Below are 25411 nucleotides of genomic sequence, written 5' to 3'. Positions count from 1 at the left end.
TTTCTTGAGATGCCAGAAATGCTTGAAGGTATTTGATCAATATTTAGTGGAGTCCTGTAAGTTGGAGGTACTAAATAAGGATCCAGACTAAGTTCATTGAGCTTAGATCAGATTGAAATCAATGGGGCATGTTTAAAATTGGAGAGAACTGAGTGCAACTGGTAATAACCCTTAAGATTTTTTTATATAGAAAATCTTTAATAATTTTCACATAAACAAATACCCGTGAGTTACATAACATACAAAACAAAAAACACTACAAATGAATAGAAACAATAAAATAAAATAAAATAAAAAGTAAAGAAACAGACAGAAACAAATACAATATATTACACTTACATGACAAATTAAAATATATAACTTCCAGTAATTCTCATTATACTACTTATATTATCTGAGTGATACTGGTAAGCAAGAAATACATAAAATATAATATTGGATTATATATATGTGTATACACACACACGAAAAAAAACAAACCCCAAACAAAATATGAATCTGTGCAAGGAATACAGATAACCCTTAAGATTTCTATTGGTCAGATAGCAAGGCTTCCTTGCCTCTTCACGTGAATAGTAAATTGCAAAATCATATAGTAAAACTTCTTATATGATCATTGTAAGGTAAAAAGTAAAGGTAAAGGACCCTGGGCAGTTAAATCCAGTCAAAGGCAACTATGGGGTTGCGGCGCTCATCTCGCTTTCAGGCCGAGGGAGCCTGCATTTGTCCACAGACAGTTTTCCGGGTCATGTAGCCAGCATGACTAAACCACTACTGGCACACGGAGGACTGTGACAAGTGCCAGAGCGTACGGAAACGCTGTTTACCTTCCCGCCACAGCGGTACCTATTTATCTACTTGCACTGGCATGCTTTCGAACTGCTAGGTTGATCATTGTATGAATGAACAAGCCCACTACACCATTACTTTGTATGCCAGAGGTGTTTAACCTGTGACCCTCCTGGTGCTGGATTTAAACTCCCATCATCATCTGTTGGCCATAATGCTTGGGCCTGATGGGAGCTGCAGTCCCAACAAGAGGGCCACACATCAGCCAGTTCTGTTTTAGTCTATTGCATCAAAACACATATTCCTGGAATGTGAAAGAGGGCCCCTGAGAAGCAGCGCTTGCAGCCGTCAGACAATGTATCTGCCATCCACTCCAGGTGTGTCAGTGGCCTGTTGGACCAGCTATTCATCTGCCTGGAGGCTATGGGGGCTCCTGATCTGCTCCTTTAGAACTGAGCCAAACACGAGCATTCACAACGCTGAATTTGACTTGGGAGCAAGATAGTGTGCTATTGCACATGAGAGGGAACGAAGGGAGAGCCTTTTGTTCCCACCACAACAATTCCATGTTCTGTGGGGCACAGAGACTCATTCCTTGCCCAGAGAGGCTTGCCCGCTTGCTGTATGTCAGGAAAACTCCTGACATGTCCTGGTTGTGTCGGGTGATTGTTGCCAAATTAGCAAAATGCCAGGGAAAACCTGGATATATGGCAGTGTCATGAAAAAAGCGCAAACTGTTCAAGCTCAAAATCATTGTTTTTGGGGTAGGATGCCCCCCCCCCCAAAAGCTCATCAATTGTGGTGGTTTCCTTAAAAAAAGGTCAACAGGAATCTTACTTCAACAAATGAAACCGATGTGGGGTTTTTTGTTTGTTTTTAAAGTGTTACGTGGAAAAAACACACGAGAGAGCCATTGCACATACTTTTGTAAATCAAGAAAATCTTTAATAAAAATACATTTAAAAAAGGAAAAGGAATCTTACTTTTTGAGATATGGCAACCCTAGTTAGAGCCACTCCCTTGATGCACTATTTTTCTATCTGCAGGGATTTGTGGTGGCAGGAAAGTGCGTTTAATCAGAAAGCTAATAATAATAATAATAATAATAATAATAATAATAATAATAATAATAATAATAATAATAATAATTTATTTATACCCCGCCCACCTGGCTGGGCTTCCCCAGCCACTCTGGGCGGCTTCCAAAAAAATATTAAAATACTGTAATACATCAAACATTAAAAGCTTCCCTACTAACTCCTAAGACTACGGTCCTAGCCCCGTCCCCCCCGTGATAACTGGGCCTTGAGCCCCCTGTACAGCCCCCGCCCCTCCCTCTCCCTCTCGCATCTCCTGCCCCCGCTCTGCCACTCCGAGAGCAGCGGAGCACACCACAGACTACGACACCTCCGGAAGCCTAGACCGTCGCCTCCGCCCCGTCCCCGCCTTTCAGAGGCTCTTCCGGCTCCTCCTCTCGCTGGTTGGTTGGTCTCCCCTCAACGGCTAACGCGAGAGGACGAGGGGCGGGCCGCTTGAAAACAAACCAATGGGGGAGAGCCGGCAGGGAGACGTAAGCGGGAGGCGTGGCTTCGTGTCGGTGCCGCCGTGAGGGCAGCGACGATGGAGGCGGCGGCGGCGGGAGGCGGAGCGGAGCCTCCGGGCCGGAGGGAGGCCGCGACGCTGCCCGGGCCAAGCAGAGACACGGTGCGTGGCCGGCGGGTGGGCAGGCCTTTCCGGGGGCTCCTCAGGGCGGGTGGGCTGCTCCGGGCCAGGGAGGCTCTACTGCGGGCTGCTCTGCTTGGAAGCGGGGCGAGGGGGGCCGCCTGCCGGGGCTTTCGGGGCTCGCGTAGATGACCTGCGGGGTCCCCTTCCAACTGCCTCAGACGCGCGAGCTGGACGCTGGAGGGATGGAAGGAGCGAGTTCCTTTCGCGGCGCAGCTAAACTGCGGAACTCCCTCCCGCAGGAGGAGGAGAGGGCTTCGTGGAGAAGAAGCAAGCCTGTCCCACAGTTGGGCGTGATGCTCTGCCTCCTTGGGCCATGGAAGGAACGCTCAGGGAGCCGCAGGAAGGGAGTGTTGCTCTTGGGCTCCGGCCCCTCTTCTCGCCTGATTTCCGCTCGGGGCATCTGCTTGGCCACTGTAATAATAATAATAATAATAATAATAATAATAATAATAATAATGCATTAACTATACCCCTCCCATCTGGCTGGGTTTCCCCAGCCACTCTGGGCGGATTCCAACAAAATATTAAAATACAATAGTCCATCAAACACTAAAAGCTTCCCTAAACAAGGCTGCCTTCAGATGTCTTCTAAAAGTCTGGTACTTCTTGTTCTCTTTGACATCTGGTGGGAGTGTGTTCCACTGGGCGGGTGCCACTACCGAGAAGGCCCTGTGCCTGGTTCCCTGTAACTTGGCTTCTCTCAGCGAGGGAACCACCAGAAGGCCCTCGGCGCTAGACCTCACCCAGTGCGGGTGGAGACGCTCCTTCAGGTATACTGGGAACAGGAGGCTGAACTGGATGGGCCCCCTTTGGTCTGATCCAGCAGCCAGGCTCTTCTTAAGCCTCTTCTTCCCTGCTGGATAAGAGCAAAGGCACCTGCTCTGAGGACAGAATCTGTGGCCAGCAGAAAGGCCAGTTTTGCCCATCATGGCAAATGGATGGGAGATGTTCTATGTGATGGGGCTCAGGTCTTTGTAAAGGGGGATTCTGAAAGTTGAGGACCTGAGACAACCCCCTCATCTCATATATACTGCCATATAGGCTGAAGGTCCTGTTATGAGAGAGGGTTGAATTTGGACATCATGGTTATTATTATTTTGTGGGCAGGGAGTGCATGGGTGGGTTGTTAGCTAGTCAGGTGTTCATCAGCAGAGTGCTCCCCATTCGGTATACTATCCACTCTGTTCCTACCCCAGCCCCAGGTTTCTTTCCCCCTGCTAATAGTCCCATCAACATTCTGCATCCACGGCAGTCCTGCTGATATCTGTTCTTTGTAAATGGATGGTGCTGTTTTGGCTACATAATGGCTCTCACAGCCTGAACCTTGGAAATTAAGGGGATTTATATACTATATTTGTGGTTGTTTTGTACTTTCTATCTCCCTTTTTGGGCAACACATGAAAGTGCATCTTGCAGTAAATGAAACAGGCATGTGTTTGATATGGGGCCAACAATGAAATAAGTAAGAAGCTGGGCATCAGTAGAAGGCAGGAAAGCTTCCCTGCTTTGGACTTCTGTGTTCTCTTTGGGGTATAATGGCTGTCAAATGTCTCCTTCTGACAGGGGCAGAGGGACAAGAAGAGGACAAGCAGGGAAACACCAGTGGAGAAAAGGGGGCCGTACCTCATGAGCAAAACTCCTTCCATTCAGGACAAGCTACGTAAGTCAGGACTGGAATCTACGTTACATGAGGGCACAGCCTTCACAGGTGCAGTGGGCTCATTGCTTGAGGAGCAAGGGAAGGACCCTGCTTAGCTAGACTGCAGGCTCACCTAGCTCAGTGTCTTCTTCCCACAGTGGCCAGTAAGATGCCCACAGGAAGCCCATAAGCGGCTCATTTGCACAGTAGCACCATTCCCACTCGTGTTCTTCCACAACTGGGGTATTCAGAGCACTGAGACGGGGATGAGTCACCCCTTGCATGGTCAATTTAGAGACATTAGTTTTGCTTTTAGCAGACAATAGTTTGTAGTTCGTGTGTGTCCCCAAGATTCTGAGGCACTTTGAGGGCATCCCTGCTTTGACTCCGGTTACCTTGTGCAGATCCCACTTTGCCTCAGAGAATCCGTCTGAAATAGCCCACTTTTTTCATGATTTGACCAAAGCCTCCACACATCTCTAGTTGGAACTAAATTGCTGTTAGCAACAACAATAATACAATACCTGCTTACTGTCAGCCATGTACAGCCATGAAAGAAGTGACAATGTAGGCAGGAGAAGAAGTGACAGCAATTGTTCCTGCTTGAGCTTCATTGTGGAGGAGCAGGGGTGGAGCGTTCCTGTGGCCTCAACAATGAGAGATGTAGCCCAACAACATCTGAAGGGGCACAGCCATCCTGCAAGATACAGACACGGGGGTGGGATGTCAAAGGGTTTCATGGATTAATTATTTTCTATGGAAATTACTGACTTAACTAGGAAGGCAGAATTAGTTGTGGTTTCTTCACTGCTGAGCAGAAAGTGCTCCCTCCTTGCTGCAGGAGGAAGGCAAGGCAATGACATGGAGGATAAGACTCGTCCATGCTTACCAGCCACAATAACTAGGTGCTCCCCCCACTGTCTGAGATAGGAAGCCTCTTTATTCCAGTTGCTGGGATGCACAAGTGAAGAAGAAGAAGAAGAGGTGGAGTTTGGATTTGATATCCCGCCTTTCACTCCCCTTTAGGAGTCTCAAAGCGGCTAACATTCTCCTTTCCCTTCCTCCCCCACAACAAACACTCTGTGAGGTGAGTGAGGCTGAGAGACTTCAGAGAAGTGTGACTAGCCCAAGGTCACCCAGCAGCTGCATATGGAGGAGCGGGGAAGCGAACCCGGTTCCCCAGATTACGAGACTACCGCTCTTAACCACTACACCATACTGGCTCACAGTGGAGAGAGTATTGTTACGCTCAGGTTATTCATGTGGGTTTCCCATTGAGGCATCTGGTTGGCCAATGTGAGGACAGGATGCTGGACTGGATGGGCCCTTTTTGGCCTGATCCAGCTGCAGGTCTTTTATGTTCTGCACCCCATCCTACACCTGGAAGCATTTATGCAACACCAGCAGGTGGTGTGGATTCACCTGAATGTTTGCTGCAGGGGTGGGAACCCCTGGGACTTCCCCAAGATGGCTTGCACAGCATAGTTGCCACGCCAACCCACTTTAATAGATGGCAAACCCCTGAGAGTGTGTTTTGGCATCTCCTGGGCAACCAGAGGATTCAGATGATTCAGATGAAAGGCAGCCTTTCCCCAGAGTGGGTTTTTCTGCTGTCCCTTTGCAATAAATATTTGTCTGAACTTGCCCCAAAGGCAGCAGTTGGCTGGTGGGGTGGGGTTTATGGGAGGCCATCCTCCCCAGGAACGTGGAATACAGCAAATATTCACTGAGTTTGCCTTGGTCATTTTGGGGGCTGCAGAGAAACATCGTGAGATGGCAAAGGCGATGCTGCGGAGGAAGGGAGGCGCATTCTCAGGAGCCGTCCGGCACCAGCCCAAGCTACCAGCCAAGAGGTCCAGTCCATTTTCTTACTGTTTGGGGGGATTTTGGGCTTTTTGTGAGTTCAGTGACCCTTAACAAGTCCACATGCGTTAGGTTAGGCTGCTAACGTTGGTGTCCTGCTAACCTAATCTAGCGCTCTCTCTACTGCTCCCCGTGATGGGGTGAATTCAGAAAAGCAGCCAAAGGCCTCCAGAAATGACACAACTTAAGAGATAGGCCAGTGCAGCTCAGAGGTAGAAGCTCTTGCGTTGCAGGAAGGTGGTGCCAGGTTCAGTCCACGAGATCTCCAGGTGGGGCTGGGAGACACTCCTGTCTGAAAGTGGAGAGCTTGGGCAGGGGACCCCAGGCTTGGGCCAACAGTCCTCTCCATTTGGCCTGCCAAGCCTTTTGGGACAAGCTGCACTCACCTGGCATCATACTGCTGGGTGTCAGGAGCTTCTGAAGCTTTGAACCAAGCAGGATTGTACTTCTGCAAATCAGCTGATACACCAAGTTCAATCCTGCTTGGTGCAGAGCACAAATGGGCTCACTTGGTTGAGGTAGCTTCCCCTGTCCCCGTTGTTGATAAGTCATCCTTGACTGCAGGATTCAGCTTTGAATGATTTGAAATGTGCTTCCAGAATACGCAGATACAGAACCTGACTTTTTTGCACCTTGAGTCGGTGCCAAAAGCCATATCAGGTTTGTCCAGTTGAGACAGTGACTTGCCCAAGGCCATCTTCTGCCTGAGTGACACAATGTCCTTTGCACCAACACCCTTCCCTTCACCTTCCCCCACTCTCAGGTGCTTCATATTGGTTTTTGCCTCTTTCTCTAGGTCAGTGAAGTTCAACAAGGGCTATGCTGCCCTCAGCCAGATCTCAGATGAAACCCTGGTGTCCCTGGACTCTGACAGGTGAGGGGTGAGTGGGATCTGCTTGCTGATTGTGGGTAGGGAAGGCCAAAAGGTTTGAGCATTGCCACCAATTTTAAATGGCTCTAAAAAGGAGTGTTAGCAAAGAGGATCAATCTGTGAACAGGATACTGTCACAGTAGCCCTGTAGAGCTTCCAATTTCAGAAACAGTCTTGCCCTGAAGATATGGGGGAGCAATGGCAGGAGTCAGCATTCCTTGTGGGCTTCCCAGAAGCATCTGGCTGGCTGCTCTGGGAATAGGATGCTGGACTAGTCTGATCCAGCAGGGTCATTTTATGTTCTTATGGGAGGCAAACTTCCTCTCATGTCACAAAACCTTATTCATTCTCAGCAGAGAACTGGGAGCCGGAAGTGTGCTGGAAATACCCTTTCAGTTTGTGCTGACCCTTGGTGTTTTTCTCTCCTAGTGATGAGGAGCTGGAATCAAGATGTTCCTCCGGTTACTCCTCTGCAGAGGCAAGTCTGGTGCATGGCTTGCTCCTTACAGGCATTGAAATTGACCTGCAGGTGGTGGGGTTTGTCTGCCTGTCTGTTTGACCTTCTGATGGTTAGTGAGCAAAGGCTTTTATGGCAGGTGGGGGTGGGGTGCAAGATGAACCTCAGATGCTCATGTTGCCTGCTCATTAATCTTGGGGTGCAAAGACCCTCCAGACGCTGTCAGCCTCCATCTCTAGCCAGCCAGTTGCCAAGGATGGGAGAGCGTGCAGTTCGGGAACCCTTTCTTACATGCAATGTCTATGTGTGCATGTGTCCCAGTAAGCATGTTGTGACTGACCATGAGTGAGGAAATGTAGGGACATGGAAGTGTGTGCACACACCTGCATTTTCTCACTCGCATGCTTGCTAGGAAGGAGAGCTCTCCAGGCCTTTCTTCCTGTCCAGTCCTATAAGGGGACACAGTTCTGAATAGATAAGCATAGGAATATGCTCTTAAGTGTTCTTAGGATTTGGAAAAAAACCAACCATAATTAAAATGCACAATAAAAGAAAACAGTGAAGAAGCATAGCAAGTAAAACAGTGGGGTAAAAACAGTTAAGGTAATTAGATCAGGAAGTTCAAGTTCAGGAGAATGCTTGCCTCAACCGGCTGTCTTCACGGGCCAGCAGAATGCCACTACTGATGGCGCTCTCATATTTCTGCATGAAGTGCAATGCAAGTCACTGATTCCACCAGTGGAAAACCCTGCGTCTGTGTTACCACAAACTGATAACCAGCAGGCCATGTCTAATTCCATAGTCCTCCAGCAGGTGTTTTCAGCTTGTCCCTCCTCTTGCTTCTCAGGTCAACCAGGATCTCAGCCGCCAGCTGCTGCAAGATGGGTATCGCCTCGATGAAATCCCAGATGATGAGGACCTTGACCTCATCCCTCCCAAGCCTGTGTCATCCTCACCATGTCCCTGCTGCTTTGGGGAGTCTGCCTCCTGCTCCATCCAGTAAGGATCCAGAGAGCAGGACTGCACTGCACAGGTCAAGAACCCAGCACTTTCCCCCTTCCTTTCAGACGCCTGGAGGTCCAGAAGAGGCAATGGAGTCTGGCACCGAGCCTTGACCAAGCCGATAGGGAGCAGGAAGAGGGTGCTTTGGTGGCTGGGAAAGCGGGGTGCACCGTTGCCCTGCTTGCACTTGCCCGGGCACCAACCAGCCTCTTGAAGCTCTTATCTGTGGTGCACATACAGGACTGTTAAGTGGAAGCCCTTGGAAGACTCTGAGCCAGCTGGCTCCCTTGCCTGGGAATGCCTTTGGAGAAAGATGCAGTTGGGAGAAGAGGACAGGGCAAGTGTTTTCCTCCTTAAAGGCAAACAGCCAAGCTTTTTTTGTGAAAGGGAATGAAGAATGGACTAGGACAAGTTAAAACTTTAGTTTACAAAAATTACGATTGGGGGAAAAAAGCACAGCAATCACTACATCGCGTCAAACAGATTTTCCTCACTTGCTCAGGATCCTTTCCTGGACTCCAGTGCTTGAGCCACAGTCTCCTGCGGTTCTTGTAGAGCTGGACTATGATGTTGTCATGTGGATTTCTGGGATGGAGAAGCTCCTCTATCAAGCTACACGGATGGAGTGCTGCCTGCTAGCTCCTCGCAGTCTCTTCAACTCCCACCCAGCCCTCTGCTGGCTTTGCGGCCTGGAAGCTGCTGCTCTCACCCCTTTCCCTTGAGGAGCTTTCAAAACAGTTTCACCAGCTGCTGCACGTCTCAAATTGACCCTCAGCATTAAGTCTTGGCCTGGTGAAAGACGGACCTACTGAACCTTTTTTCTTGGCATGGGAGGGCGGCATATTCCCCCCCTCCCACAGATAGAGGGGAAGGGTTCACTTGCCTTGCCTTGGAGGCTGGTCCTCCCTGGCAAAAGGGCCAACAAATCTGACATCACTGGCTCCGGATGAGAATCCTGGTTAGTTTAGGTCATAGCTGCCTCACTTTGACTGGGGAGCTGGTGCTGATTCAGACATGCTTGCGCCTCTCCCCTACCCTCTTCCGAAGTGAATAGAGACCAAGCAGAGGAGGAAGGCTAAGGTGCTGGCACCTGCCTGGGGTTGATGGGAAATGGAGTCTCCCTAGTCCCTGGCAGGCACCAGGTTGAGGAAGCCTGATCTAGTGGGCCACAGGTCTCCCATCCCTGCATCAGTTCCTGTTATTCTGACTTAATTTCCCCATAATTAGAATCGGCTTATGCAGCCTCCTTTTGATTTCAAGCAGTGCATAGTGTGTTTTCCATGCACACTAAGTGACAGCTTGTGAGCAAGAGCTGCGATCTAGCCTTCCTGATTCGCTAGCACCAGCTGTGGTTCACTTTATGTGGCAGTTGTGGAGAATAGGGAGGGGAGGAATTGCCAGCATTTGTGAGTGTTGCTTTGTGAGGTACCCTGCTAGCATGCAAGTTGGGGCCATGATCTCCCCTCCATCTGGTGCTTTCCAGTTGTGCCGGTGCTTTCAGCCCAAGCATGGCCAGTGATCAAGGATGATGGGAGTTACGGTCCAGCAACACCTGGAAGGCACTAGGTTGGGGGAGGAAGATGTGCCCTGTATATTTGGGCAGCCTCATTGAGTAATAAATCCGTATGAATGGTACCCCCCTATGCTACCTTGGTCTGGGGACCATAGCATGCTATTACCTCTGCCGTCTAAACTGAAGCTTTAGTAGCAAGAGATCCAGAGGTCTCTGAAGGCACTAACACAACTTGAGCAAGATGCCACTGCACTGTTGTCCTCTGTTACTGTAAGTAGCTAAAAGTGGCGGCTGCTTCCTCCCCCCCCCCCTTTTCCTAGAAAACGTGCCAGTAGGGATGAGATAGTCTTGCCCTACTTGGCAGACTTGATCCTAAACTGGAGTTCTCTCTGCTCTGCTTAGCTGTTCCCATGTGAGTGGCACCCAGGAGGCCATTTCCAGTTGGATATATGTGTTTTGCTAGAATTATTTGTCAAGATAGGCCACTTGGCAGGCCATAACACAGGCCAGTGTTTACTCACTGGGGAACATGCTTAGCAAGAGTGAAATCTGCACTTTCCAGCCCTTCAGTAGAGAGAGTTGGTTGCTGGTGCAGCCACTGGGTTACATAGGCAACTTTTTCCACCCCCAGCTGCCTTTCATTTTCTATATTTATTTGTGCTGCCTGCAGCATCCTCTGGAGACAACTTCTCCGTGGTAAAAGGTTGATGTTCCTGGACAGGTTCAAGCTGTTCAGTCCTGGTTGCAGTAAGCTTTTAATAGTGTGTAATGTTAGATGAGGTGGACAGCGGAGAGCCAGGACACTAGTAGACCTGTAGAGAGAAAACTGCCGGCTTTCTGCTGCAAAGTAAGCTTGGCAGGCTGACAGTGTTGTGTATGTTGGGGTTTCAGGGTGGAAAACGGAGTTCAGTGACTGTGTCCTATAGAGTGTTTAATAAGCTGCCTTAAAATATTGAAATGCATGAATGAAGTGAAATTGAAGCACAAACCAACCTTGAAAGGCACAGAGGACAATCTTATTGGATATTAATATTATTGTATATGCAGAGAACTATCTAGCAAATAGTTTTATATTTACTGAGCAAGGGAAGTGTGCATTAATAAAACTCTACCTTGTATTCACAAGGCTTGGATCCTTTTGTATGTGAAATGTTTGTTCCTTACCTGCATGTTACTGAAGAGGCCTGCAGTAGGATTCCTCCTGGGGTCCACTGTGGTGGTGGTGGTGGGCAAGAGGCCATTCATAGTAGGCGTGAGGAGCCTGTGGTCATCCTGGCATTTGTGGGACTCTCTCCAGTCTGCTGTTCTTTCCGCCTCCCATGCTCCTTCAAGGTTTTGAATGTCCTAACCTCATCTTACTTGGACAAAGCTCTTTATTCGGCCTTTTGAAAATGCAATTTTAAAAGCAACTTTAGCCCAAGAAAAACATACACCAGACATGTTATTCTCAGGGCCTGTCCTCTACAGCACCTTCTTTATTTAAGTCAACTTTAACTCGTTGCATTTGACTCTTAAAACAACTGATGCTTTACACTGGTGGGAAGATTTTTTTGTTTCTGAACCCATTTGAATTTCTCCCTGTTTCATTCTTTGGGGATTATTAGCCATAACTATAGCTGTGAAATACGGAATACAGTACAATGGTAGCAGGAATACTGGCTCTTCCAGGGGTCTTTACTTGCACACACTCTGTACATACATCTCAAACCTCCAGTTAATTTAGGAAAAAAATAGTTTGTATAAAGTGTAGAACTGGGCCCACACATCTCTTAACACAAATGGTACGAAGTGGTTGACTGCAACTATCAAAACGTCAAATGCTGAAATGACAGCTCTACAATTTGCAGTGCCAGAGACTGGAGTCAAAATCCATCTGACGGATGACCTCAAGATTCAAATTCTGATACACAACCCCTTAAGACAACGCATGTATTCTGCCAGTCCCCCAACATCCTATTTCTTTTCACTTATAACTGTTATTTCAGTCTCTGAAGGTTCTGTATTTCCCCCCTGCACTTTTCTCTCTAGAATCATTCTGCAGAAGACAACTGTCGCTCCTGCTTGGCACTCTGCTATGGTAAGGACACACTCCCATTTGGCGGGAAGTTAGAGAAACTGGGGCAGTTCTCTTTGCTGAAATATACTGAGCCCCAAATGAGTGAGCATGCAAATCAAACCAGAGTTGTCGAATGGAAGCGCAAGTGGACTTTTCCTCCCTCCGTAAGCAACAACTTACAACACTGCAAATTCAAACTGAGTTGAAGGTGGAGTGGCTGGGCTTCCTGCTCCCCAAGCCACAGAACTGAACTTTGGGTGAGGAACCTCTGACCCCCTAGATCTTGCAGGACCCCAACGCCCATCAGCCAGAATGGCCAATGGTTCTGGATGATGGGAGCTGTAAGCCAGTGACAACTTGAAAGGCCACCGCCCTGCCCTGCCCCAAGGCAGCGCCTGTCCCTTAGCAATGCTTGAATTTATAGCACTGACTTACCCAAGAGTTCAGGGTACCATCATTCAATGATTCTAGTTACAGGTAGGTAGCCGTGTTGGTCTGCTGTAGTCGAAACAAAATTTTAAAAATTCCTTCCAGTAGCACCTTGGAGACCAACTAAGTTTGTTGTTGGTATGAGCTTTCGTGTGCATGCACGGTATCTGAAGAAGTGTGCATGCACACGAAAGCTCATACCAACAACAAACTTAGCCGGTCTCTAAGGTGCTACTGGGAGGAATTTTTTTCAATGAATTTTTCTGCAAGAGGGGGTAGCGCAGAGTGATTATAACACTCGCTTTAGCTATTGGTACATGTACTTTACTTTGAAATGCCAGGTAAGTAGATTCACCATACAGTGAAGATGTGGTAATCTGATGTTCTTAAGGGAAGAGCCATTCTCTTCCTGTTGGTGCAAAAGCCAAACATGAGCTGCCAATTTGATCATCTTATAACCACAGCCTCTGCAGGCCACAAAAATCTGAGCCTGCCTCCAAACTTAGCACACTAGTTGGGCCAGGGGACCCTTTTCCTGGTTGCTTGAGAACAGGTTCCAAACTACTGAAGGGAAAGCAGGTACTGGCTACGTTTGGATAGAAAGGAGCCTCTACCCCACACAGCCTCTCTCACCCCAACCAATGTGAGGGAGAGGAACAATATGAAAATTGGGCTGCCAGTTTTAATTAATCATCTCAGCCCTAGACTGTTTTGTCTTCACTGCGTTTTGTCTGAAACAAGCCAGCTCCGTCAACCCCGTGGTGTACTTGTTTCAAACAAGGAAAAGTGAAGACACATACTGCACTTGGAGCTGGACCAGGGTCAGGTTTGTTCTTATCACAACAAGCTATGGTATATTGTGACACCCACATGGAGCCAGGGGATAGAACCACTCAGAGCTTCCTACATGGCGCTGGGAAAATGCTACGGGGTGGGGGGGAGCAGATGGTGAAAAGCACCCAAAGCAAAGGCCCTGCCCCCCAGGCCTGTAGCATTAGAGGACTTATTTCTGCCACCTGGCCCAGGATGGAAGTGCAGTGACATTGCACCTGAAAAGCCACCGGTACCCAAAACGTACTACTGGAACCATTCCTAGATTAAGCAACCACCCACAGCTGGCCATCAAGGAGGAAGCACTTTCACACCAGAACATGCTGCCCACTACAGCCAGAGCAAACTTTGTCAGCCAGGGATTTGAAGCAATGATAGCCAACCACTCTCCATCGGCAGGAACTGGGGCGAGGTGGAGAAAAGCTTTTGCCTGTCCCCCAGGTAAAGGGCAGGAGGCAGAATGTCCTGGCTAAGAGGGAATTCCCGTGGCTGGGAAGCTCAAATTCATCACCAAGCCCTTCTTCCAAACTTCCACCCTCTTCCCAGGGTGGGTGGGGGGGGGGGGAGAGAGGCACACCATTGACTGCTCGTTTCATAAGTTTTACAGCATTTTTAAAGTTCAGAGTGTGCAGACCGCTACCCCTCAAAAGCAGAACGGTCTAGCACAAGGTGGAGATGGCAGTTTTTTTTAAAAAAACGACGAGGTCTATGGGAGAATTCCCAGCCCCATGTTTTATAGCAACCGTCACAGGAGCAGGAGGGTTCTCCCTGAATATAGAGTCAAGATGTGGGGGAAACGAGGGCCCACCATACAGGGTTGAGCGCCAATGCTTTGGGCTTTTGACACAGTGGTTTGATGGGTCAGGGGAGTAACTGGCTGTGCAGAGGATAAAACAGCCGTTTCTACTGGAGTCTCAGCAAGAGAAGAAAGAGCCAAGCACCCCACATTATACGAGACAGCAGGCTCGGAAGAGCAGCATCCCATCAGGTGCAGACAGGTGCAAGGAGACGCTCTCGTTGGCGGAGATGAAGAGCACAGAGCCGCGGCGGACAGCCATTTCTGAAGCGGCCGCAGTGGAGGTCCCGACAGCAGTTCCTTGTACCACCAACAGGATGCTGGCTGAGTCGATGGCTGAAATGAGGTACAGCTTGATGGAGGAAGGAATCTGCAAGAGAAAGCAGAACCCTTGCTCAGTAGAGGTGGGGCCTGGGTATTTTATCTTCCTGCCTCACTAAGTGGGAAGCGAATGAGCCGGGCATGCGACAAATCCAGAGGCAATGGAAGATCGTGACTTCCCTCCAGCCTCCAGAGTGCTCAGCAGTGCAAGCTGGTCTCCATCTCAAGCCAAACTGAGATTTCAGCAACTGTAAAAGCAGGCAACGACGAGCACGTCTGTTTCTTGCCCACACTAATCTCACGTGTGTCCTGTCCCACTTGTGTCTTAAAGGTAAAGGGACCCCTGACCATTAGGTCCAGTCGTGGCCGACTCTGGGGTTGTGGCACTCATCTCGCTTTACTGGCTGAGGAAGCCGGCGTACAGCTTCCGGGTCATGTGGCCAGCATGACAAAGCCGCTTCTGGCGAACCAGAGCAGCGCACGGAAATGCCGTTTACCTTCCCGCAGGAGCTGTACCTATTTATCTACTTGCACATTTACGTGCTTTCGAACTGCTAGGTTGGCAGGAGCAGGGACCGAGCAACGGAAGCTCACCCCGTCGCAGGGATTCAAACTACTGACCTTCTGATCGGCAAGTCCTAGGCTCTGTGGTTTAACCCACAGCACCACCCGTGTCTTAATGTGCATTAAAAAAAATATAGAGTTTCAAACAAAAATCCCTATTTAAACATAAGGAGAGAGAAGCAGACATGCCACTCCAAACTCCTTGGAGGAAGAATGTCATTATAAAAAAAGTTGGGGCCCATGTAAGGACAGGGAGGCAACTTTGTAAAGTTTGCATTAACATGCAAAGCTACCTAATTCACACTTTTCGGACCCAACGTGCAATCTGAAAGCAGGTATCCCTGGAGAAATGCTGTTCTCCAAATGTGTGATGCACTTCTCCAACCCATCATTTGGGGAAAGTGTGTATCAGTGAAAAGAATGCGCCAACATGCATTATATTAGAGGACACTGTGTGCATAAATGTGTTTTACACATTTTCCATGCACACTGTTAAAAAATGAACTGCAAAGACATCCAGAAAGAGAGCAAACTGAACCTAAGATTCGGGGTGAGGGCAGAAGGAGAAACCAAAGTGGACGGATCCATCTGAGCCAAGCTGCACAGGGAGCAGGTGCCTAATACCACCTCAGCACTTGAAAGGATCTTGCAGCAGGAACCGCCTGCCGTCATCCGGGTAGGGGAAGCCCCCGAGAAGCTCACCTCTATCCTCATGACAGAGAAGTCTGGGACAGGCGGGTCATAGAGGTAGACACAAGGGTCCAGGCGGCTCTGGACGGGGTTCAAGAGCTTGGAGCTGCCAGGGGCCGGCGTGTAGTTGAGCATTTCGCACAGCGTGAGGACGTCAATGAACTTGGGCGTCAGGCCAGCACGCACCGTGTTGTCAGAGCAGGCCATGCACTCGATGCAATCTGTGGCAAGGCGGGAAGGAAAGAGAAGCTGCCCATCAGGAAGTGCAGAGGCTGCTGGTGGTGGCAAGAGAGGCCCTCCAGAAACACCCTCCTGCCCCATCTCAAGAAACCCTCTTTTATCATGCCCTCCCTGTCATCTCAAACGAAGAGTTAAGAGTTTCAGAGTTGGCAAGGCCCTCTGAGGCCAGCGCAGGATTCTTGCAGCTGCAGCAGGGATGGTGAACCTAGCGACCTCCAGGCATCTCTGGAATACAACTCCCATCATCCCTGACCATCAGCTGTGCCAGCTGGGGCATGATGGGAACTGGAGTCCAGCACATCTGGAGGAAGTGGCTGCCAAGGCATTCCGTTGCCAGAAAAGCCCTTGCCATTGGGCGGTGTGGCATTTGCCCTCCTAGGTGTGTGACATCATAAGGAAAGGGTTAACTAATTGTAAAATGACTAACCAATGGGAACCCAAGGGGAGGACTTAGAGTTTAGAGTCAGGGTGGTTGTGAAGACAGTTTGGAGTTAGAAGAGACAAGAGAAGATAAGTCTGTGGGTTGGGCTAGTCTGATGTGAGAGTGAGAGAATTTGTTAAGAGGAGTCAGTCAAACAGTTGAGATAATCAGTCAGAAGGTATAGAAACAAAAGTTAAGATACTGACAGGAATATTATCTGAGAAACCATAAACTTGTTAATGTTTATAAAATAAACTTGTTTATTTGGTTCACTTTTAACAACTGACTCAGTGTTTTACCCGAGAGTAATGGGTTGGTGGCAGCGGGGAAGCCAGAACAGTGGTGGCACTGAAGGAATGGGTTTCCCAAATCTAAAACCTGACTGTGCAGTCAGTCTGAAATGGGCCCCAAAATCCATATTTTCCCCTTCCAGGTTTCTCCCATGGCCACAGCCCTGCTCCCCCCCCACAAGTGCTCAATCCAAGCCGTTAAATCCCATAAACCTGGGAAGCTGCCTTGAGAGGAGATCTGGTGGCCATACAAACAATAATAATAATAATAATAATAATAATAATAATAATAATAATAATAATTTATTATTTGTACCCCACCCATCTGGCTGGGTTTCCCCAGCCACTCTGGGCGGCTTCCACAAAGACCAAAAATACACTAAGATCTCACACATTAAAAACTTCCCTGAACAGGGCTGTCTTAAGATGTCTTCTGAATGTCAGGTAGTTGTTTATCACTTTGACATCTGATGGGAGGGCATTCCACAGGGCGGGCACCACTACCAAGAAGGCCCTCTGCCTGGTTCCCTGTAGCTTTGCTTCTCACAATGAGGGAACTGCCAGAAAGCCCTCGGCGCTGGACCTCAGTGTCCGGGCAGAACAATGGGTGTGGAGATGCTCCTTCAGATATACTGGGCTGAGGCCATTTAGGGCTTTAAAGGTCAACACCAACACTTTGAATTGTGCTCGGAAACGTACTGGGAGCCAATGTAGGTCTTTCAAGACTGGTGTTATGTGGTCTCAGTGGCCACCCCCAGTCCCCAGTCTAGCTGCTGCATTCTGGATTAGTTGTAGTTTCCGGGTCACCTTCAAAGGTAGCCCCACGTAGAGCGCATTGCAGTAGTCCAAGCGGGAGATAACTAGAGCACGCACCACTCTGGCGAGACAGTCCGCGGGCAGATAGGGTCTCAGCCTGCGTACCAGGTGGAGCTGGTAGACAGCTGCCCTGGATACAGAATTGACCTGCGCCTCTATGGACAGCTGTGAGTCCAAAATGACTCCCAGGCTTCGCACCTGGTCCTTCAGGGGCACAGTTGCCCCATTCAGGGCCAGGGAGTCCTCCACACCAGCCCACCCCCTGTCCCCCCAAAACAGTACTTCTGTCTTGTCAGGATTCAACCTCCAAGCCTCTCTTTTGCTTGTGTGCCCGGAAACTCACCTCCGTAGATGTAGGCGTGGGGTTCATTGGCACCCAGGAACATGCACTCCCCGGGCTGCAGCTTCATCAGGTTCAAGAAGTAGATGGCAAAGCAGCCGATGTCTCCGGGGTACTGGGAGTGGAGGCGGAGGAGGAGCTCCCCACAACTGGCCGAAGTATCTTTCCCTGCATCTGCTGTGGGATGGAGACACATGGAGGAGTTTGGTGAGCAGCAGCTGCTGGTTGCCAAGTTTCGCCTTGTAGTGGAGGCCCTAACCCCCCACAGAGGTCGCTCCCATCAGCCTCCCACAACACGGCCAACCATCAAGGGTGCCTGGAGTTGCAGTCCCAGGAACACCTGGAGGGCCACAACCTCCCCAGCACCCAAGTCTCACACCAGACCCACCTTCCTGAGAAATCCGCTTCACCAGCATGTTAAGTTGGTCCACAAAGACCTTCTTCTCGCTCTTCATCATCCGGGTGAAGCAGATGCGCAGTGCGGCAGAGACACCCCGGGGGTCTTCGCCCACGCTGCGTTCCAGCTGCTCCGCCGCCACATTCCCAATCAGGGCCCGGAATTCAGGAACGTCTGCAAGGAACCCAAAGGACATTGAGAATGGCTGCATGGGGTCTAGCCGGATTTAAGACTATATTATGAAGCATCCTGTCTATGCTGGCTAAAGGAACGGATATCACTAAAAATTCTGAAGTTTTAGATCTTGAAGGTCACAGTAACAGATATGGTTGGCATGAATATTTGTGGTACGAGGTTAAAGTACATAGAGCTTTCCTAAATCGTGTAGTAAGGAAAGTGGTTTATGAATTATGGGGGAAATATAAAAATTTCTTAGAACGAAAAACACCATGATGACTTTCCCACTGAAAGCAACATTTCTAAAAAAATTAAATATGAGAAATGACCGGGCATCTTATAAAGAATAATTAATGGAAGTAGAACATCAATTAAAATTAAAGAGGTTTGAAGATATAAGACAACTATTAACTGATTGGTCACAAAAATAAAATAAAATAAAATAAAATAAAATAAAATAAAATAAAATAAATAAATATTATTCATTCATTCATTCATTCCCCGCCCATCTGGCTGGGTTTCCCCAGCCACTAGAATACCATCCACTTAATGATATATTTAAGATGGATAAAAAGAAAGGCTTTTTTAATGAAACATCTAAACTTGAAAAAGAACTGTTAGAAAACAAGACCAAATTGCTTTCTAAAATGTATAAAGTAATATTAGAATAGCATACAAAAGATGAACAGGTTAAATCAGTTACACTGGGTGAGGGACTTTGAATATAATATACAACTTACAGCATAGGAGAAGTTATGGTACTGGGACTTGAAGTTTACAGCATGTTTTACTTTGAAAGAAAATTACCGTATTTTTCGCTCTATAACACGCACCCGACCATAACACACACGTAGTTTTTAGAGGAGGAAAATCCGTAGGCATGCCACCCATAGGCATTCCCTCCATAACACGCACAGACATTTCCCCTTACTTTCTAGGAGGAAAAAAGTGAGTGTTATGGTGCAAAAAATACGGTATATGAAAATGATGTATTGTTGGTACTTAACTCCTAGTAAATTAGCTAAAATGTATAAAACAAGGTCAAATACATGCTGCAAATGTAAGGGAAAAGAAGGCACCTTTTATCATATGTGGTGGACTTGAAAAGTAGTAAAAAAAAATTGGGAGATGATATATAATGAAGTGAAAAAAATGTTTAGAATAACTTTTTCTTCAAAAAACTTGAAGCTTTCCTTTAAGGAATTCTGCTCTGGTTCGCCAGAAGCGGCTTAGTCATGCTGGCCACATGACCCAGAAGCTGTACACCAGCTCCCTTGGCCAATAAAGCGAGATGAGTGCCGCAACCCCAGAGTCAGCCATGACTGGACCTAATGGTCAGGGGTCCCTTTACCTTTAGGAGCCAAAATTACAACAGAACAGAAAAGACTATGTATGTGACTACTGCTGCCTGGTTGTTTCTAACCCAGAGATGGAAAGAAGAAGAATCCTTACCAGAGAAGAATGGCAAATTAAGCCGATATGGCAAAAATGACCAGAAGAATCAGATATCAGGAAGACCAGGAATGGGGAAAATAAATAATTTACCTTAAAAATCATTTTAAACAATTAAAATTATTAGTGGATTGGAATAATAATACTTGTAGTTTAACATTGAATTATGGTTGTAATGGAGATTTAATAGATTTGGATTAATAGAGAAGATGCAGGAGGAAGTTAATCAAGGACCCACAAAGGGGAGGAGGGAAGTCCAGAGGAATCTACGGAATTCTCTTTTTATTTCGGATGTTTGACAATTGACTGTAAATTTCAAAATTTGAAAAACTAAAAAAAAATTATTAAAAAGAGAGAGAATGGCTACATGGAGTCTAGCCACCCTCCAGGCTGCTGTTGCTCCTCCACCTCTGGCAGGTCCCTGAGGGGGCAGTTAGCAGCTTCTGCTTCCAGTTAATGTCATGTCGACCAAGCCCAACTAATTGTGTGGTCAATCTTAACTACAGCTTGCTTGAAACAAGCCAAATTCAAACTATAGTTCAAGAAGCTAACCTGATTTCAACATACTACTATTAAGCAAACCACGGTTGAGGGCTGGGCTGTAACACTAAACTGTGGTTAACCGAAACTGAAAGCAAATGCTGCCACCTGCCTCCTTGTGGCTGTGCTAGGGGAGGGAGAGGATGGGTGAGCCTGCAGGGAGGCGATGCTTGTTTCCATCACAACACGGTTCCAAGGACACAATTCCATCCCCAGTTGGGACACCCGAGTCCCTGTATCTTGCTGGTACTTATTTCCTTCCCTTCCCCTCCCCTCCCATGCTTACTCTGGAGAAAAGACACAATCTCCTCAACAGGCCGGAAGCCACACATGCCCTCGAAGGGCGTCAGGGCGATGGCCATCTCCGGCTTGTGGTTGGCATCTGGGTAGTGCTCTGGATACTGGGCATGAAGCTTCTCTGCCAGCTCCTGGGAGGGGGGAAGAGGGAGGGAAGAGGGGGGACAGGTGTTGAGCCCCAGGCTCCAGTCTCACAGTCAGTCTGCTCAGGCAGGGGGGTGCTCTGTTGTGGGTTCAGCGAGCCACAGAACACCTGGGGAACCAGGCAACGCACCCAGGGGTGGGCTAATACGTCAAGGATGGGAAGAGAAGCAGGAGGAATCTGTGCTGTGACCCCAGAAGGATCGGACATTAACCCATTAACGTGAAACTTTGGGCTGGATCCAAAAGGTTCCATTTGCCTGTTGGTGGAAGGCTCCTTGTGTCGGAGGAAGGGAACCTCTGGACCCAACAGATGAGCACCTGCTTCCCTTGCATGCCATTCTGAACTCCGGCTTCAACCGCTGATGCTCCTTCAAGCTCCTTGTCCCTGACCTGCAAAGTCCAGAAAGCTCAGCGGGATTCCATGCCGTTTGGCACCCTGGGAAGAGGGCCTTACCTTGGTGGGGTGAGCCTGGATGGACAAGGCTGAGTTAACAGACAGCACTTTGAACAAGAAGGGCAGCTGGCCTTGGAAGGCCTCCTTGACCTTGGTGCCCAAGGAGTCGGGGTTGTCCGCGATCCATTGCCGCAAGGTCTTCTGGGGGATGCGATTATCTAGAATCACGGCGTCTCCTTTGGGGTGAGTGCCCATCCAGAGCTAGGAGGAAAAGAGAGCACACAGATGATGCACAAAACCTCTTAGCGCACGTCTGGGCCACCTGTGGCCCTCCAGGTGCTGGGCTCCAATTCCCATCAGCCCCAGGCAGCACAGCCAGAAATCAGGCCTGATAGGATTCAGAGTACAGCATGTTTCTTGCACTCCGATCAGCTCCAACCACTAGCCCTGTTGGCTGGGGCTGATGGGAGTTGGGCATCTGTCAACAAAGGAAAGGTGGCACCTTGTCTGTCCCCATTTCGGAGCCCTGAGAAATCTGTTTCTGAGCAGCAGTGTTGTGACGGTTGCCCCGTGGCCACTTTAGACAGGGCTGAGAGCTCAGACTCGTGAGTTTTTTTTTTGTTTTGTTTTTTAAAATTGAATTTACATACCACGCTATACCAGAGGTCTCAAGGTGGTTCATAGAACAAAATCAAAATATGAAACCACAATATATATAATCAAAATAAAAACAACCCAATAGCACCCTCCAAAAAAACCCCACATTTTAAAAGGGCATAGGATGTCAATCAAATCAACCAAAAGCCTGGTTAAAAAAGAACATTTTTGCCTGGCACCTAAAGCTGTATAATGAAGGCACCATGCAAACTTCCCTGGGGAGAGCATTCCACAGACAAGGAGCCACTGTAGAGAAGGCCCGTTCTCGTGTTGGCCTCAGAAGACGACCTCAGAGTCCGGGTAGGTTCATATGGAGAGATGGTCCTTGAGGTATTGCAGTCCTGAGCCATTTAAGGCTTTATAGGTGAAAAGCAGCACTTTGAATTGGGCCCAGAAACTAACTGGTAGCCAGTGCAGTCAGACTAGGATCGGTGTAATATGCTCAAACCATCCTGCTCCAGTGAGCAACCCGACTGCTGAATTTTGCACTAGGAACCAAAGCAGTTTCTGTGTCAAAACTGGGCCTAAACCCCAACTGAAATGGATGCAGAAAATCAGTTTCTTCCAAAAGCAACTACTCGTTCCAGAACCTTGCTCAGGAAAGGGAGATTAGCAACTGGCCGGTAGTTTGTTAGGTTTTCTGAATCCAGGGAAGGTTTTGTAAGGTGTGGTTTTACCACTGCCTCCTTCAAACAGGCAGGGGCCACCCCCTCTCGTAAAGAGGCACTGATCATCTCCCTGGCCCAGCCAGCTGTTCCCTCCCTGCTGGTTTTTATCAGCCAAGAGGCGCAAGGGTCTAGAGCGCAAGTGGTCACCCTGACTGATCTGAGCACCTTGATCTAGGTTCCCAGCCATATAGTGGAATTTGGGCCCCCAGGCAGTTTGCACTCACCTCCGCATAGGGCTTGCTCGCTTCGATGTGGATCATTGGATCACTGCTTGCCAGGAGGCTGGCCACTTCACTGTCCTGGCCCAGTTTGCCCCAGGAGTAGTTCTGCACGGCGCAGGCCAAGGGAAACACTGAGGGAGCAAAAGACAGGCACAGGTGGGAGGTCATGCACAAGGACACAATGTGGGAAGCTGCCCCCAGTCGGCCCCAAAGCTCCATTGCTGTTGTCAGGATGCTGCCTCTTAGAGCAAATGAGCCCACCTCACCCTTACCCTGCATCTTGACACAGGCCCTCACCTGCACATTTAAAGCAGGATCACCTTAAATAGTCATGAGTTCCCACAAAGGATCCTGGGAACTATAGTTTGTTAAGGGTGCTGAGAGAGCCCTAGTTACCTCTCAGAGTTACAGTTCCCTCTGGTTTTCACAGCCCACCCCTCTTCATGCGGAACTGCAGCTGGGGGGGGGGGGGGGGACGGGACAGGGTCTCCTAAAAACCCTCAGTGCCCAAAACAAACTACAATTCCCAAGATGGTTTGGTGGGATGCGGTGGTCGATATTAGAGACACTAATGGGAAAGAAAGAGATGGTTTGAAGAATTTTTCTTTTCTTTTAAAGGCCTGAAGGAGTAAAATAGATTTGCCAGGCCTTCAAAATTTACTGTTGGCCAACGGAGCCGCTGTGAAAAAGGCCCTATCTTCCTTGCAGGGTTTCAAGCAGAGGTTGGGCGATCATCGGTCAGGGGCGCCAAAATTGCGCGTCCTGGATGGCGGGGGTTTGGCTAATGACGCTCGGAACCCCTTCCCACCCCCGGAGGGCGCAGGAGGGACCGGGCTTCCCCCAAGAGTGGGCACCGCTCCTGCCTGCTCGATCGGCGGGAACGCCTCTCTCCTCCCCACCCGGAGCGGCTGGCTCCTGCTCCTGCTCGCCGCCGCTTTGTCCCGGAGCCCCTCCGTCCAACGCGGGCGGGGAGCACGAGGAGCCGCCCTCCGCCGCCCCCCGGACCCCCAAGGCGGGCAAGCAGGCGCCCTCCTTTGCCCCGGCCTCGCTCACCTCGCAGCTCCGCCATCCCCGCGACGCTGCTCTGCTTCGCTCTGCCCCGCCTCTTCCAGGCGCCGGCCGGCCGGCTGGCCGGGCACGCCGGGAAAAGTAGTCCGCCGCTCCGGATCAGGTGTCTGGGGAGGGAGAGCGAGAGCGCCCGTCAGCCTCAGCCCGAGCCAGGCTGCCGCGTCCGGGAGCTGCAAGCAGGAATTGCACCGGTGCAGCGCAGCAGCCACACAGGGGCCCCGAGGCCGCCCCTGAAACGCTCCACAGCGTCGCAAAAGGGGCAGCTGGACTTTATTAAAGGTTTATGGTCAGACTCGGGAGTGAGCGGTTAGATTCGAACCCGGATCCGAGTCTTCTCCCGCACTCTCAACTGATCCGCGCCGAGTGGCGTGTTATAGATGAGGGGTTGGTGGTTTTCCCCCTGGAACGAGTGAAAAATAAAATCTCTCTTGTGCTCCAGGAAAGGTGGTTCTTTTGCCGGGGGCTGGATGGTGCAGCCAGGCTAGGCGCTATATTACGCACGGGTTGCCGGAAATGTATTAATGCAATTAATTAATCAAGCTCTTGCAACATTTCGGTCTGGCAAGTATTAAGCCGTTCCGCAAGCGTGAACACTGCTGCAGCTGGGATAGTCCATACAGCAGAAGACTCTCACTCTTAATCTCAGGCTCCTTTCACAAAAGATTCCTGCATTGCCGGGGTTGGACTAGATGATCCTCGTGGTCCCTTTCAGATCTACAATTATATCATTTTATGCCTTGAGTGGGACTTGCTTCCAAGTGAGTGTGCATCACATCCAAAAATGCACCACAGGTGGGGCTGCCTTTGCACACAGGGTATGGGGGGCGGGCAGAGGCCAACAGTTACTGCAGGGCAGTAGCAGGCTATGCTTGTCCCCCCCCCTCCCCGTTCCTCCTGAATCACTTCCTATGAAGCATTTCAAAGCAACACCACAATGCAAAGCATAGAGAACAATCACATATATAATGAGTGTTCGAACGACGACATATACAGAAACAGTTTCAAATCTAATACAAATATTGACCAGGACAAAAATCTCAAATTAGAACTAGGCTTGTTGGAAGAAGGCGGTGATCAGTGGTTTCAGTTTCAAAGTACTGGTTTTCGCCAGTAAAACCCCAAATTGGGTGCACAGACCTCCAGCATCTGGGACTTGTTTTGCTTTAATGAGGATACTGGAGTCCATCACTTGCATTCAGCTGCTGTAAAGTCAGGTACAAAATGGTGAATCTAGGAGGGGAGCCGATTACCCGCTGCAGGTATCCCACATGCAGTGCAATACGATGGCCCACACATATTCAAATGCAAATCTGTTATTCTTGTTTATTATATTTCCTATTTTTATATCCCACTTTTCCAGCAGGGAGCTTGAGACAATGTAAATGGATCCTTTTCTCCTCCACAACAGCTCTGTGAGGTGCATCTACAACAGGTATCCCCAAACTTGGCCCTCCCAATGTTGTGGGACTACAACTCCCATCATCCCTAGCTAACAGGACCAGTGGTCAGGGATGATGGGAATTGTAGTCCCAAAAAACATCTGGCGGGCCAAGTTTGGGGTGCCTGATCTACAACTAAGACTAAACCTGCCATCCTAACCCTGGGAGCACATCCCATGGAATTGCATAGGACTTCCTTCTGAATAGATGTGGCTAAGACTGCCTTGCAGGTTACTACAAATCAGAGATTGTAGCAGCCTATATTCTTAAATTAGGTGGTTAGAATATTGCAGCATATATTTGT

General features: G+C 49.0%; 3 protein-coding genes across 7 annotated transcripts in view; 2 read left to right on the top strand and 1 right to left on the bottom strand.

The window, feature by feature from the left end:
* CLK3 (CDC like kinase 3) overlaps positions 1-25411 on the top strand; it is a 200346-nt gene that overhangs the window by 158322 nt on the left and 16613 nt on the right. The window lies entirely within an intron of this gene.
* Positions 2273-10992, top strand: FAM219B (family with sequence similarity 219 member B). 4 transcript variants are annotated; one of them, XR_014555159.1, is made up of 7 exons: positions 2341-2493; positions 4078-4174; positions 5913-6006; positions 6813-6890; positions 7317-7365; positions 8192-9426; positions 9519-10992. XR_014555159.1 is itself a non-coding variant. In XM_083698473.1 (6 exons), exons 1-6 carry the CDS (start codon positions 2410-2412, stop codon positions 8345-8347), a joined length of 558 nt encoding a protein of 185 aa, XP_083554599.1. In that variant the 5' UTR covers positions 2273-2409; the 3' UTR covers positions 8348-10992. The 4 variants fall into 4 exon arrangements, 2 of the variants coding, with proteins under 2 accessions (XP_083554599.1, XP_083554600.1); XR_014555160.1 differs by having other exon boundaries at positions 7317-7456; XM_083698473.1 differs by having other exon boundaries at positions 2273-2493; positions 8192-10992.
* The window catches only part of MPI (mannose phosphate isomerase), a 14901-nt gene continuing 793 nt past the window's right edge, over positions 11304-25411 (bottom strand). For both annotated transcript variants that reach the window (XM_083698367.1, XM_083698368.1), the window contains exons 2-9: positions 23654-23775; positions 22604-22731; positions 21115-21315; positions 20506-20647; positions 18042-18224; positions 17657-17830; positions 15559-15767; positions 11304-14341 (exon numbers count right to left, since the gene is read on the bottom strand). In XM_083698367.1, coding sequence (XP_083554493.1) covers positions 14123-14341; positions 15559-15767; positions 17657-17830; positions 18042-18224; positions 20506-20647; positions 21115-21315; positions 22604-22731; positions 23654-23775 — 1378 coding nt within the window. In that variant the 3' untranslated portion in view covers positions 11304-14122. The remainder of the gene's footprint in view (positions 14342-15558; positions 15768-17656; positions 17831-18041; positions 18225-20505; positions 20648-21114; positions 21316-22603; positions 22732-23653; positions 23776-25411) is intronic.

Source organism: Podarcis gaigeae, assembly GCF_964106915.1.
Source record: "Podarcis gaigeae genome assembly, chromosome: 9".
NCBI lineage: Eukaryota > Metazoa > Chordata > Lepidosauria > Squamata > Lacertidae > Podarcis > Podarcis gaigeae.
The sequence above is the reverse complement of the archived record's forward strand: the minus strand, read 5'-3'. Positions and strand labels throughout refer to the sequence as shown.

Coding starts and splice junctions, on each gene's coding strand:
- FAM219B (XM_083698473.1), top strand. CDS start 2,410: ATGGAGGCGGCGGCGGCGGGAGGCGGAGCGGAGCCTCCGGGCCGGAGG. Junction 4,175..5,912: donor TTCCATTCAGGACAAGCTAC/GTAAGTCAGGAC, acceptor TGGGGGCTGCAG/AGAAACATCGTGAGATGGCA. Junction 6,007..6,812: donor CCCAAGCTACCAGCCAAGAG/GTCCAGTCCATT, acceptor CTCTTTCTCTAG/GTCAGTGAAGTTCAACAAGG.